The 15,076-nt window shown below is 45.1% G+C and overlaps 1 protein-coding gene across 2 annotated transcripts in view; it reads left to right on the forward strand.

Moving 5' to 3' along the window:
- ADAMTSL3 (ADAMTS like 3) overlaps positions 1 to 15,076 on the forward strand; it is a 650,803-nt gene that overhangs the window by 326,021 nt on the left and 309,706 nt on the right. For both annotated transcript variants that reach the window (XM_030189627.1, XM_030189628.1), the window contains exon 5: positions 5,263 to 5,308. In XM_030189627.1, coding sequence (XP_030045487.1) covers positions 5,263 to 5,308 — 46 coding nt within the window. The remainder of the gene's footprint in view (positions 1 to 5,262; positions 5,309 to 15,076) is intronic.

A 15,076-nucleotide genomic window follows, 5' to 3' on the forward strand; every position in this document is an offset into this window, starting at 1 on the left:
GTATCAAATGCAGATCATATTAAGGCAAAAAAAAAAAAATAAAGAAACAGCTTAATGGCACATTACTTCCCTACATTATACATATCTCACTAACTTCCAGCAGCTGGCGGAGCGGGCAGTTTGGACATCTACTTTAAATCAAGAAATGAACATAGTTGCTCTGGTAAAATGAATATGTACTGAACATTTAAATATTTCAGCAGACACTTACAAGGATAACGCAAAATGAGGGAAGCACCCAAAGAAATAGTTTCTTGCTGCATGGCTGGAAACAATTTGTGTCTCTCCTGAGTGGCTTTTGCGACATCTGGATAGATCCATATTCTTTGTCCCAGATACTCTAAACTCAGATTACAAAAATATAATCTCAGTAGCACTCAAATCTTGTTCAAAAATGAAGCTCACCAGTAAGGTACTATTTCTTCTGCAGAAGATTCTAATGTTACTACTACTTATTTTTGTAGTGCTACTAGAGGTATACAGGGCAGACTTCTACGGTCTACACCCTGATCGTGACTGGATAGATAGGGATGGGCTGGAGTGTAAATTTTAAGGGGCTTCGATGTTAGCTTAAGAACTTAGTACAAGAACAGTACTGGGCAGACTTCTACGGTCTGTGCCCTGAGAAAGGCAAGGACAAATCAAACTCGGGTATACATATAAAGTATCACGTACCATGTAAAATTAGTTTATCTTGTTGGGCAGACTGGATGGAACGTACAGGTCTTTATCTGCTGTCATTTACTATGTTACTATTATATGTACTTTCTCTGGCCCTAGAGGACTCACAATCTAAGCTTTTTGTACCTGGGGCAATGTAGGGTTAAGTGATTTGCTCAAGGTCCTACAGTTGGAATTGAACCCAGGTTGCCAGGAGCAAAGCCTGCTGCATTAACCATTAGGCTACTCCTCCACTCCATTGCAGAAGTATCAATAAATCCACAAGCCTATCTCTTCTCTGAGGCAAATAATGAACCTTATTAACTGGGAAGGGGGGGGGGGGGAAGCTGTATCTCCCATCTCGAAAGCTTGCACCAAAGATTTCTTCCATGTAACCATTAGAGTTTGTCCATACACTTTAGGAAAATTCAAAATCCTTAAGTTTAAGTGTCTAAGGTGATTTTCGACTTGCTCCAATTCCTATGAATCAAAAATTTATCTTTAGCCAGTCCATTAACCACCTGCTGGTTTTTTTGAACCTATACCTCCACCTCCAATATGTCATGTTGCAGCTTACAGCTCTTCACTCCTGTTTCCAGGCTGGGATCCCCTACTTCCCAACATGGAACACTCCTCTACTTCACGGTTAATGCTTTACTGGCAGAAACCTTCCTCTTTGGCCAGCCTTAGTTTCTTGAAATCATCCAGGACTCCCCCTCTCCTCCAAGGGTCCAAGGGGGGTACAGGCAACCAAAGACCTTGTGCACTCCCCATTAACATTATTTATTAACTTCTAACTCTTCCTCTCCTGTCATTCAACAACCAGAAACATTTTCTTCTGCAACTTACCCAGGAACCCACCCCATTGGGTTGCATCCACTACCACCCACAACCTCAGAACCATAGGCGGTCGGTGGCCCAACTGTTTGGGGAGGCTAAAGGGGGCGGGGTTAGGGGTGGGGCCAGGGGTGGAGCTTAAATCCATAAATGTCCGATAACACACAGAAAAAATAAATAAATAAATATAAAAGTCACAATTAATACCTTTTATTAAATTTAGATATTAGCTATGTATCATATGTCAAAGAATAAAGTGGTTGCTCAAAGCACATACTAACCACAATCACTCAACTGCAAAACACTATGCACAACTTTGTGCAAAAACACACTCAGAACCTTACTGTACCATACACTGGGCAGACCTGATACACCAATATACCACCCATACGGAAAATGCAGACTGTCAACAATATGATACAAGGGATCATATCACAATTCTCATGTAGAGCCACAAAACACCCTAATTCATGTTTAATGTGGGATAAAATGCCATAAATAAGTAAATAAATATAAACATTTAATGTTGAGCACCTGATTCTCAAAGTGGACATATTCCAAACACTATCATGAAAATAAAATTATCTTTTCTACCTTTGTTGTCTGGTGACTTTGTTTTTCTGATCATGCTGGCCCAGTAGCCGATTCTGCTGCTATCTGTCCTCTTAACTCCGTTTCCAGGGCTTCCTTTCCATTTATTTCTTTCCTTTCCTCCTTTCTTCTTCATTTCTGGTCCTCAGCTTCTGCCTATTTTCTTCATCCATGTGCAGTTTTTCTCCTCTCTTCCTTTTCCCTCATCTCATCTCCTTCCTCACTTTTCCCTCCCCTCCATCCATGTCCAGCATTTCTTCTCTCTCCCTTCCTCTCCCCCTGCCCTGCATGCACCCATGTCCAGTGACCCTCCTCTCCCCTGCCCTCCATCCACCCATGTCCAGTCACCCTTCTCTCCCCTGCCCTGCATGCACCCATGTCCAGCAGTGACCCTCCTTTCCCCTGTCCTCCATCCACCCATGTCCAGCAGTGACCCTCCTCTCCCCTGCCCTGCATGCACCCATGTCCAGTGACCCTCCTCTCCCCTGCCCTCCATCCACCCATGTCCAGTCACCCTTCTCTCCCCTGCCCTGCATGCACCCATATCCAGCAGTGACCCTCCTCTCTCCCCTCCATCCACCCATGTCCAGTGACCCTCCTCTCCCCTGCCCTCCATCCACCCATGTCCAGCAATGACCCTCCTCTCCCCTGCCCTGCATGCACCCATACCCAGCGACCCTCCTCTGCCCTGCCCCCATGTCCAGCAGTGACCCTTCTCTCCCCTGCCCTGCATTCACTCATGTCCAGCAGTGACCCTCCTCTGCCCTGCCCTGCCCTGCATGCACCCATGCCCGGTGACCCTCCTTCCCCTGCCCTCCATCCACCCATGTCCAGCAGTGACCCTCCTCTCCCCTGCCCTGCATGAACCCATACCCAGCGACCCTCCTCTGCCCTGCCCCCATGTCCAGCAGTGACCCTCCTTTCCCCTGCCCTGCATCCACCCATGTCCAGCAGTGACCCTCCTCTCCCCTGCCCTGCATGAACCCATACCCAGCGACCCTCCTCTGCCCTGCCCCCATGTCCAGCAGTGACCCTCCTTTCCCCTGCCCTGCATCCACCCATGTCCAGCAGTGACCCTCCTCTCCCCTGCCCTGCATGCACTCATGTCCAGCAGTGACCCTCCTCTGCCCTGCCCTGCATGCACCCATGCCCGGTGACCCTCCTTCCCCTGCCCTCCATCCACCCATGTCCAGCAGTGACCCTCCTCTCCCCTGCCCTGCATGAACCCATACCCAGCGACCCTCCTCTGCCCTGCCCCCATGTCCAGCAGTGACCCTCCTCTCCCCTGCCCTGCATGCACCCATGTCCAGCAGTGACCCTCCTCTCCCCTGACCTGCATGCACCCATACTCAGCATGACCCTTGGTTCTCTCCCCTCCATCCACCCATGCCCAGCGACTCCCTTCTCTCCCCTGCCACCCCTTCCCGAGTTGTTCCGATAATTCTCCTCCCTCCCTCCGGATCCTGACTCTTCAAATTCTTCGGGGCAGGCAGTTTTGCCTGCCCGCTGCGAGCGCTGACTCTCCCCCGCTGGCGCTGCCGGCGTTCGAGCATCAAAATGGCTGCCGAGACTTACAGAAGTCTCGCGAGGCCTCTGGAAGTCTCGGCGGCCATTTTTAAAGTGCGAACGCCGGCAGCGCCAGCGGGGGGAGTCAGCGCTGGCAGCGGAGCGGGCAGGCAAGACTGTCACTGCCTGCCTCGAAGAATTCGACGAGTCAGGTTGGTGACCGGATCCGGAGGGAAGGGGGGAGGGAGGAGAGCCAGCTCGGTGCGAGCCTGCTCCAGCACACCACCGTCACTTTAAGCCTCCTATACCGGGTGCCTATGCTCAGAACCTTCCCCTCAGAACCTCTGGAAAGTTCTCTCATGATTTTTAGTAATCTCCATTATAATGGGGGATTACACTGTCCTCTCAGTAAAGAAAAGATGACTTTCCTGGTTCCATCACAGGAAATCATCTTCCCTTGTCCTCACAGGCCAATTTTACCTCCCTCTTTCTCCCTGGGGGGGGGGGGGGGGGGGGGGGATTACTAACACCTGTTTACAACCACTAACATTTTATTCAGCCGTAGTCATCATTTTGCTCAATACCTTTTCATGTTACTTGCCCAAACACTTATTCAAAATGGTCATATCATACCACTATCTTTTTCCATTATATGCTCCCACAATTTAACAACTAATCTGTGTCCCTCCTTTTTTTTCCCAACAAATATCACATTCACCATGTATCATTTAAGCCAGGACACCCAATTGAGACTCCTTCTTTAGCCTAAGAGGCAGTTTGTTCAATTCAAGTAGTCCAGAAATAGAAAAGAGTAATGGCATAGATATGTGTAAATGCCAAAAATCTGCCTAAACACTGTTCTGTAAATATGCCTATATCTTACATAGCATATATTTTACAGGTACACATAAGTGGAGTCTGGCAGAACACAGGCAAGACTCATACTTACACATTACCCATTACACCACTGGTGTACCAAGGGTGGGGCGATGGAGGAGGTCCGCCCTGGGTGCACGCTGCAGGGGGGGGGGTGCAGGGAGCAGCCGTGCGGCTGTCGGCTCTTCCAGTTCTTTGCTCCCTCTAATGTTACTTCCTGTTCCAGGGCAGAGAGAGACAGGTGCATGCTGCAGGAGGAGAGGGGGCAGGGAGCAGCCACACGGCTGTCGGCTCTGCTAATTCCCGGCTCCCTCTGATGTTACTTCCTGTTCTGGGGCAGAGAGAGCAGGGAACTGGTGGCGCTGATAGCTGTGCGGCTGCTCCCAGCACCCCAGGAGATAAGAGCAATGTACCCGGAGGGGGGGTGTTTAGAGGTGATGCACCGTGGAGACGACGCTGCACCCAGGGGGTGTTGATGCTGCACTTGGGGGAGGGGAGTGTGCAGCGGCAATCCGCCCTGGGTGTTAGCTCTCCAAGGAACACCACTAAGTTATACTAGCATTCTAAAACAGGAAGTAGGCACCCACTTTCCTGTACAGATGAGGTACCATATTGGCTCACTGTGATAAAATTACCCCCTTAATTAATTACCACAGAGTTCCACAGCTGTACTTTATCTATATAATTAAATGAAAAGTGCACTTAATTTTGAGAACATGTTCTTGCTTCCAAATATCTCTAAAATAAGTTTTCTTTTTTCCCCCTCCCCCCCATCATATCATCTCCCTACAGGAGCTGCGAAGGACGCAACATTCGGTACAAGACGTGCGGCAACAATGTGAGTCTTTCCCATCAATCTGCATCTTTCTCTTTCTTCTGCATCAGGCAAATATAACTATAACACATAAGTCTGTTAAGCTGAAGAAATTCCATGTATGTTTCAGATGTGATGGAACATTCTATATTTTTTTCTTCCACTATTCATTTCCGCCCTCTTTTGTATTATTTGATCCTTGGTGTAATTGATAACATCAGGGACTTGAATTTACACTTCCTGAGTGCACTCTGGTATCTTTGGCTTTGCTGCCAATTGGTGAATCAGAATGTTTTATATCCATGAGAAAGAAACTGTGCTCTGGCGGGATCTTGCAAGCACTCGTTTTCAGCAAAATGGAGCCAGCCATTATTTCTTTTTTTTTTTCAAGCGTCTTCTGCAGTCTTTCACTGCATTACAAAAAGGTGAATCTTTCTCCTTAGGAAGGCTTTCCTGTAACATTTATAATACATTAATGGGTGAGGCAGGAGAGGCTTCTGCTCAATTAAATTGCACTGAGCGGGTCTGGAGAGGGGTATCCAGCAGCACTGCCCAGTTAAATGGTGCTGAATATCCCCTCTGACCGCCACAGTACTGTCAAGGCAGCACCAGAGTGGTCTACCACTACTACTAGTACTTATAATTTCTATAGCGCTACTAGACTTATGCAGCGCTGTACACTTGAACATGAAGAGACAGTCCCTGCTCTCAAAAAAGATATAAAGGAATTGGAGAAGGTGCAGAGAAAAATGATAAAAGGGATGGAACGACTTCCCTATGAGGAAAGGCTGAGAAGGTTAGGGCTCTTCAGCTTGGAGAAAAGGCGGCTGAGGGGTGATATGAAAGAAGTCTACAAGATAATGAGCGGAGTAGAGCGGACAGATGTGAAGCGTTTGTTTACACTTTCAAACAATAATAGAACCAGAGGACACAAGATGAAGCTAGAATATGGTAGATTTTTCCTAGTATGGCGGTGCTTATGTGCTTATGACAGAGCTTACAATCTAATTAGGTCTAGGTCAGAGTCTGGGCAGAGCCAGGAGTTATTTGGGCACTGGTGTCTGCATAGCTAGCCAGGCAGATAGGTCCAGTTAAATAGCAGTCCTATCTTTGCCTGGTTAGCTATATGGGTATGACATTGAATATCGACCCGTACTAGCACAATTACTGGGTACAGCTGTTGACCAGATATTCAGTGCTGGTGCCAGACATGGCCCAGCCTTGAATATCCAGGAGTAAATTAGCTGGCAATGGTCACCATTTATAAAAACACTGAATGGCATCGGCTCAGTATTGACCTGTATATTTCTAGATTTTCTCTTTAAAAAACTGTTCAAATGTTTCAAACAGTCTAAACTTTACATTTATTTCAAACTTCTCTGCCTCCCTCTCCCCGTTTCATTTACTATCACAGCCACAGGGGAGATATGATTGAAGTCTACAAAATCCTGAGTGGTGTAGAACAAGTAGAAGTAAATCGATTTTTTACTCGTTCCAAAAGTTTATTAATTCAAAGACTTGCTTCTGTCACTTAAAGTGATCCCTGCATCAGTATGTTTATGATACTGTATTGTAAAATTGGAATCATACAACAAATTGCTTTCTTATGCATTATTCTTTATTATATGTCCTATACTGTTTATTGTAAACCACATTGAACTCATACTTGTTTGGGATCATGTGGCATACAAATAAATACATAAATGTTCCTATGCCAAGATCAACTTTCGTCGTCAATCATTTGTAAAAATCTAGTGATGCCCCCCTTACTTCTACTGCCCAACAAACATTTTTCCACAGGTGTTAAGTCCTTCTGTAAATCCAGTTTAACCAGTTTCTGGTTCATATAATGATACAGCCTTGTCCTCTAAATAATATAAATCTTGCAGGGAAGCAAAGGTAAGAATTTTTATTTATTTATTTATTGCATTTGTATCCCATATTTTCCCACCTCTTTGCGGGTTCAGTGTGGCTTACAATAAGATATGAATAATGGAAATACATTTGTTACAACTTGGTTATGGGTTACATTGTACAAGTTATGCGAGACCATCGAAGTATCGTTAGGAATTTAACAGTGGGACATCAACATGGAAACATTGGGGGGAGACAGTGGGAAACTTAAAGGGCAGTATTGAGACACAAAGACATCTGGTGTACATATTTCTGTGAGTAAGTGTATGAGTGATGTGGAATTACGGGGGATGAGGGTCAGAAGTGGATGTATGAAGCATTAATGAACAGTGAGTGTTTGAGTCCAAAGCTGGCCCAAAGAGTAAATCCTCTTAGATTCCCAGTCCTGTAATAGATGTGGGCCAATTTTCACTGTTAAATTAGGGTTATTTCTCACAGGTATAAATTGAAAATATTGATTTCCTTCTAAAATATTTGTCCTTTCACCAAAAATCTCTGGTAACCCTCAAAAATAGGCTACCCATATTCTTTGGCAAAGGCAAGTTTCTCTGTCACACCCATTCTCATAAACATCTTAGAGCCAATACTTGCTCTATTTGAACCAAATTTTTGGCACGCTAGGATACCATTCCAATACAGCATGCAACTGAGAGGGTTCATAGGATGCTGAAACGAGGTGCCAGGCGAGGAAGCCGTCTCACCATACTCGATTATTGTGCCTGCTCCTGGTACCACACATTGATCCGGATGCAAAGAGTGATAAGTTCATTTAAGGTAGTTGGTGTCTCTCGACTGGCAAGCTTGTCCTTGATCCTGCCTTGAAGGCCTTGCCAGAAGATGGCTATCAGAGCCTCTTGATTCCAGCAGAGTTCTGAGGCTAGTATCCGGAAGCTCCCAAGCATAAATGACCCCTGTTGTAAATGGAGGAATTCACTTGCTGCGGAGAAGGGTCATCCAGGAACATCAAAGACAAGTCAGAAATGCCTTAGAAAGGTTGGCAGGTCCGTGAGGATGGGATCCTGTTGCTCTCAGAGGGGAGAAGCCGAGGCCAAGACCTGCCTGGACAGAATTGATATAATTTATGTAACCTTGATCCTATTGGAAGGAAAATTGGCAGACTGTAACTCAAAATACATCGGGCTCTGGTTCAAAAATCCTCAACATCCTTGGGGGTTCCCATCTAACTGCGGTGGATCTGGAAATCAAAGTGAAGGGGCAACAGCAGGTGGTAATGTAGGTCCTGAGGGGGTGGTCCCTGAGTGAATAGTAGCTTGGAGGGTGTTTAGTTGAGAGCACCCCAGAAAGATGTTGCAGTTTTGACTGCTGCTGTTGAAGGGTCTGAGCAAGGTCTGGAATCGAGGGTTTGTCGGATGAACTCATGGCCTCAATATTCTGTCACAGTGTTGCTCTTTGAAGTTGAAGTGAGTCCTAGTGTGGTCACTAAAGAGGATTAGGAATCCTCAGTCGAAGGTCAGAGCCATTGAGAAGAGAAAGGACTAAGAAAGACTCTAGGTCTGTGATGAGGGCCCCGGCAGGGCTGGAATTTAGATGGAAACAGGGCAGACAACAATCCAGGGAGTGTCGGTATCCAGGAAGAAGTCAGGTCAGACAGCAATCTAGGGAGTGTCAGTATCTAGGAAGAAATACATAGTAACATAGTAGATGACGGCAGAAAAAGACCTGCATGGTCCATCCAGTCTGCCCAACAAGATAAACTCATATGTGTATACCTTACCTTGATTTGAACCTGCCTTTTTCAGGGCACAGACCGTACAAGTCTGCCCAGCAGTATTTCCCGCCTCCCAACCACCAGTCCCGCCTCCCATCACCGGCTCTGGCACAGACCGTATAAGTCTGCCCTCCACTATCCTCGCCTCCCAACCACCAACCTCTCTTCCCCCACCTGCTCCGCCACCCAATTTTGGCTAAACTTCTGAGGATCCATTCCTACTGCACAGGATTCCTTTATGCATATCCCACGCATGTTTGAATTCCGTTACCGTTTTCATCTCCACCACCTCCCGCGGGATGGCATTCCAAGCATCCACCACCGTCTCATGTCAGGCAACAATCCAGAGAGTGTCGGTATCCATGCAGAAGTCAGGTCAGGCAGCAATCTAGAAGTCAGGTCAGGCAGAAATCCACGGAGTGTTGGTAACCATGCAGAAGTCAGATGAAATGCAAACCAGGAAGCACACAGGCAGAACCACAGCATACAGGACCTGATACTGAGGCCCTGTTTGCAGTGTGTGAATGGTTTATAAAGGGGAAAGGAGGCATCTGAAATAAGAGCCCCCCCCCCCCCCCGAGACACCCTGCATCTGGGGCCGTGGACTGGAAGAGCATTTCTAGTGCCACGAGGGTGAGCCATTTGGTGGGAGCCACCAGAGACTAAATGTGGTGGAAACCACGCCATTTGGAGGGAGCCACTAGTGCCAGGAAGTGGATGTGTCGAGGCTGGAGGCACTGGTGCCAGATCATGGCAAGAGCGACCAGTATCTGGATGTGGCAGGGTCTGGTGGGAACCGCCATGGTACTGCTTGTCTCATGCGTTCTTGAATTCATCTCCATCACCTCCACTGGGAGGCCATTCCACCCATCCACCACTCTTTCCATAAAGAAATATAGCTTTAGATTATTCCTGAGTCTGTCCCCTTTCACCTTCAACCCATGCTCCCTCATTTCAGAACTTCTTTTAAGTTGAAAGAGACTCTCCTCTTTTGCATATATGCCAAGGAGGTATTTACCGTAAATGTTTATATCATATATCCCCTCCCCTGCCTTTCCTCCAAAGTATACATATTGGGTTCTATAAGTTTTTTCCCATACACTTTATGATGAAAACTCTTTGAAGGAGTAAACAAACATGTGGACAAAGGGGAGCCGGTTGATATTGTGTATCTGGATTTTCAAAAGGCGTTTGACAAGGTACCTCATGAAAGGCTACAGAGGAAATTGGAGGGTCATGGGATAGGAGGAAATGTCTTATTGTGGATTAAAAACTGGTTGAAGGATAGGAAACAGAGAGTGGGGTTAAATGGGCAGTATTCACAATGGAGAAGGGTAGTTAGTGGGGTTCCTCAGGGGTCTGTGCTGGGACCGCTGCTTTTTAATATATTTATAAATGATTTAGAGATGGGAGTAACTAGCGAGGTAATTAAATTTGCTGATGACACAAAGCTTATTCAAAGTCGTTAACTCGCGACAGGATTGTGAAAAATTACAAGAGGACCTTACGAGACTGGGAGACTGGGCGGCTAAATGGCAGATGACGTTTAATGTGAGCAAGTGCAAGGTGATGCATGTGGGAAAAAAGAACCCGAATTATAGCTACGTCATGCAAGGTTCCACGTTAGGAGTTACGGACCAAGAAAGGGATCTGGGTGTCGTCGTCGATAACACACTGAAACCTTCTGCTCAGTGTGCTGCTGCGGCTAGGAAAGCGAATAGAATGTTGGGTATTATTAGGAAAGGTATGGAAAACAGGTGTGAGGATGTTATAATGCCGTTGTATCGCTCCATGGTGCGACCGCACCTTGAGTATTGTGTTCAATTCTGGTCGCCGCATCTCAAGAAAGATATAGTAGAATTGGAAAAGGTGCAGCGAAGGGCGACTAAAATGATAGCGGGGATGGGACGACTTCCCTATGAAGAAAGACTAAGGAGGCTAGGGCTATTCAGCTTGGAGAAGAGACGGCTGAGGGGAGACATGATAGAGGTATATAAAATAATGAGTGGAGTGGAACAGGTGGATGTGAAGCGTCTGTTCACGCTTTCCAAAAATAGTAGGACTAGGGGGCATGCGATTAAACTACAGTGTAGTAAATTTAAAACAAATCGGAGAAAATGTTTCTTCACCCAACGTGTAATTAAACTCTGGAATTCATTGCCGGAAAATATGGTGAAGGCGGTTAGCTTAGCAGAGTTTAAAAAGGGGTTGGACGGTTTCCTAAAGGACAAGTCCATAAACCGCTACTAAACGGACTTGGAAAAATCCAAAATCCCAGGAATAACATGTATAGAATGTTTGTACGTTTGGGAAGCTTGCCAGGTGCCCTTGGCCTGGATTGGCCGCTGTCGTGGACAAGATGCTGGGCTCGATGGACCCTTGGTCTTTTCCCAGTATGGCATTACTTATGTACTTATTTTAGTAGCTGCCTACTGGAATGAATCCATCCTTTGTATATCTTTTTGAAGGTGTGGTCTTACCAGAGGCTTATAAAGAGGCACTATCACCTCATTTTTATTGCTTGTCCATTCCTCTTCCTGTTCACCTTACCATCCTTCAGTTTTTGCCACTGCTTTTTCTACTTGTTTGGCCACCTTAAGGTCATCAGATTGCCAAGCCCTGCTCTTCTTTTGTGCACAGTACTTCATCCCCTATACTGTACTCTTCTGTTGAGTTTTTGGAGCCCAAATGCATAACCCTGAATTTTCCAGCATTAAATCTTAGATGCCAAATTCGAGAATATTCTTCAAGCTTTGCTAGATCCCTCCTTGAGTTATCCACACTATCAGAGATGTCTACCCTATTGCAGATTTTGGTATCATCTACAAAGAGGCAAACCTTACCAGACAGCCTACTGCAATATTGCTTACAATAATAATAAAAAGAACCAGACCCAGAACTGATCATTATGGCACACCACTGGTAACATCTCTTTCGTTTAAATGAATTCCATTTACTACTACCCTTTATCACCTTCCATTCAACCAGTTTCTAAGCCAGTGAATCTCTTTAGTGCCCATGCCAAGATAACTCAAATGTGACAAAGACTTTACTAAGTTTATCACATTAAGCACTCTCCCTTGATCCAGTTGTCTGATCACCCAGTCAAATAAATTAATTGAATATATCAAGACCAACCTCTAATATAACCATGTTGCCTTGTGTCATGCAGGATCCCTTTACTACTTTCCTGAAGCAATTTATTGAGGAGTTCAATAGTATTGGCTCTTTTTGAACTTCATCAGGAAGCCATTGGTACAATTATAATGAAACCAATAGGTTTTTAAGAAACATCCATATCGACCCCAGAGGCAGGCGTGGTTGAGTGCCGAAACACAGCCCATGTCGAGTCATTTGCAATAAAGACTGTATCACTATTCCAGCTCTGGAGGCCCTTTTGTGCTGTTTTTCGTTGTTGTATTTTGTGAACTATTGGACCCTCTCTTTTTTTGTTCTCAGGACATACCCAAGCAGACTTGTTTTCCCAATATGCACAATGAATATGCAAGAAGTAGATTTGGATATATGTAAATCGGTGTTATTCATATTCAGACTGACTTTAAAATAACCCTCTAAGGAGAACCATTTAGACCTCATAGAGGTAGCAGCTCTATCTGAGGCCTTAGTAAAGTGCCTAAAAATAAGTACCACAAAATCTGTACCTTTTTAATACATATGGCAATTTGTCTACTGTTTTGCTGTAAGGCATGTTGGTTTTACTGCTCTTAAAATCATTTCAATGTGTTGTGTTTTCATCCAACTTGATCATACACTCAAGTAGACAGTGCAGGAGGAATTTCATTCATTTCAGGACCATGGTCAGCAGTTACTGTACTTCCTGTCACACACTTATGGGAAATTTCAGTTGTAATTAATCTTGCAGAAGTGAGATAAATAGATTATGTGGTGACACATGAAGAATCTTAGAATCACATGCATTTCCATATCTTTGAAGACCTCTTCATTCTGTATGTTTGGGCAAAGGTATTCTGGGTGGAAACTCAACTTTTCAGGAGAGGTTTACACTTTAAAATGTGAATTATTAATGTTAATTCATGGGTCTATAAACTAGAACAAAAGCAATTGAAACAAAGGTCAATATTGAGGGCAGACTGGCTGCATAACTTTATATGGATAAGATAGCTTTATAAAGTTACACGTGTATTCAGCAACCATGAATGCATTAGCATCGCTACAGACTATACATGGATAACTTTATAGGGTCAACTTATCTATATACTCCTCATATAAACTGGTGTACCCAATTTCATGCTTACCCCTGGATTCTATATATCGCACCCAAACTTCTGCGCCATAGGCGGTCAGTAGCCCTACTGTTTGGGGAGGCTAAAGGGGGTGGGGTTAGGGGTTAACTGGCTAAATGCTATTTAACCATCCAGGAACTGTTCCTGGCTGGTTAAAGCACTGAAAATCGGCCGGTATGTGTTTAGTGACATATAAGTACATAAGCACCGCCATACTGAGAAAAGACCAAGGGTCCTTCAAGCCCAGCATCCTGTCTCCGACAGTGACCAATCCAGGCCTCAAGAACCTGGCAAAAACCCCAAAACAAAACAAAAATGTAAATTAATAATGTTCAATGGACTTTTCCTTCAGGAATCTGTCCAAACCCCCTTTAAACTCAGCAATGCCAACTGCTGTCACTATATTCTCCAGCAACGAGTTCCAGAGTCTAACTACGCGCTGAGTAAAGAAAAACTTTCTCCTATTTGTTTTAAATCTACCACATTCTAGCTTCATCTTATGTCCCCTGGTTCTATTATTGTTAGAAAGTGTAAACAAACACTTCGCATCTGTCCGCTCCATTCCACTCATTATCTTGCAGACTTCTATCATATCACCCCTCAGCCGCCTCTTCTCCAAGCTGAAGAGCCCTAACCGTCTTAGCCTTTCCTCATAGGGAAGTCCTCCCATCCCTTTTACCATTTTCGTTGCCCTTCTCTGCACCTTCTCCAGTTCCTTTATATCTTTTTTGAGGTGCAGCAACCAGAACTGAACACAATACTCGAGGTGTGGTCTCACCATGGAGCGATACAACGGCATTATAACATCCTCGTGTTTGTTTTCCATCCCTTTCCTAATAATACTCAACATTCTGTGCGCCTTCTTAGCCGCCACAGCACACTGAGCAGAAGTTTTCAACATCTTATCCATAAAGGGGGAGATTCTATATATGACGCCTAAAAATATCGACACGGAAATCAATGCTGATTAAACGTATTCTGTAAGTGGTGCCTAGATTTATTTATTTATTTATTTGCATTTGTATCCCACATTTTCCCACCTATTTGCGGGCTCAGTGTGGCTTACAATACATTGTAGAAGATGGAAGTGCAATTGGTTGCAGTACAATTATGGGTTACATTGTGAAGAATTATATAAGACAGAGTAAATTCAGGATATTCTTAGGGGATAGAACAGTGGAATATAACAGGGGTGAGTTGAGAGGGGGGCAAAACATTATTTAGATGCAGTATATAGAATATGCTTAGTTGCTATCTCAGTGCCTAAAACTGCGCGCCTCCATTTACACCAACAAAAACTTGGCATACATCCGACACAGAGATTTAGGTGCACTGGGCCATATTCTATAACTACACACATAAGTTTCACTCCTTTTTGCCCGCACGCATTAGAAGTTAGGCATACTGCATTACAGAATGCGCTTAGCAAAGTTGTACGCATAAATTCTAATTATTGCTGGTTAAGAGCTGTTATCAACACTGAGTAGCTTGTTGAGCCAATTAAGTTACACGCATTGTTATAGGGGAAAGGGTTTACATATTATATACAGGTACTTATTTGTACCTGGGGCAATGGAGGGTTAAATGACTTGCACAAAGAGGTGCAGTGGGAATCAGTCCCAGTTCCCCAGGCTCAAAGTCCACTTCACTAACCACTAGGCTACTCCTCCCCTCCCCTCCCCCCAGAACCTTGGGGTTCTGCATGGAATCTTGTTACTCTTTAGGGGGGGAAGGGTTCAACAAAGTCCGCTGCACTAACCACTAGGCTACTCCTCCCCTCCCCTCCCCCCAGAACCTTGGGGTTCTGCATGGAATCTTGTTACTCTTTAGGGGGGGAAGGGTTCAACAAAGTCCGCTGCACTAACCACTAGGCTACTCCTCCCC

The sequence above is a fragment of the Microcaecilia unicolor genome, chromosome 1, assembly GCF_901765095.1.
Source record: "Microcaecilia unicolor chromosome 1, aMicUni1.1, whole genome shotgun sequence".
Classification (NCBI taxonomy): Eukaryota; Metazoa; Chordata; class Amphibia; order Gymnophiona; family Siphonopidae; genus Microcaecilia; species Microcaecilia unicolor.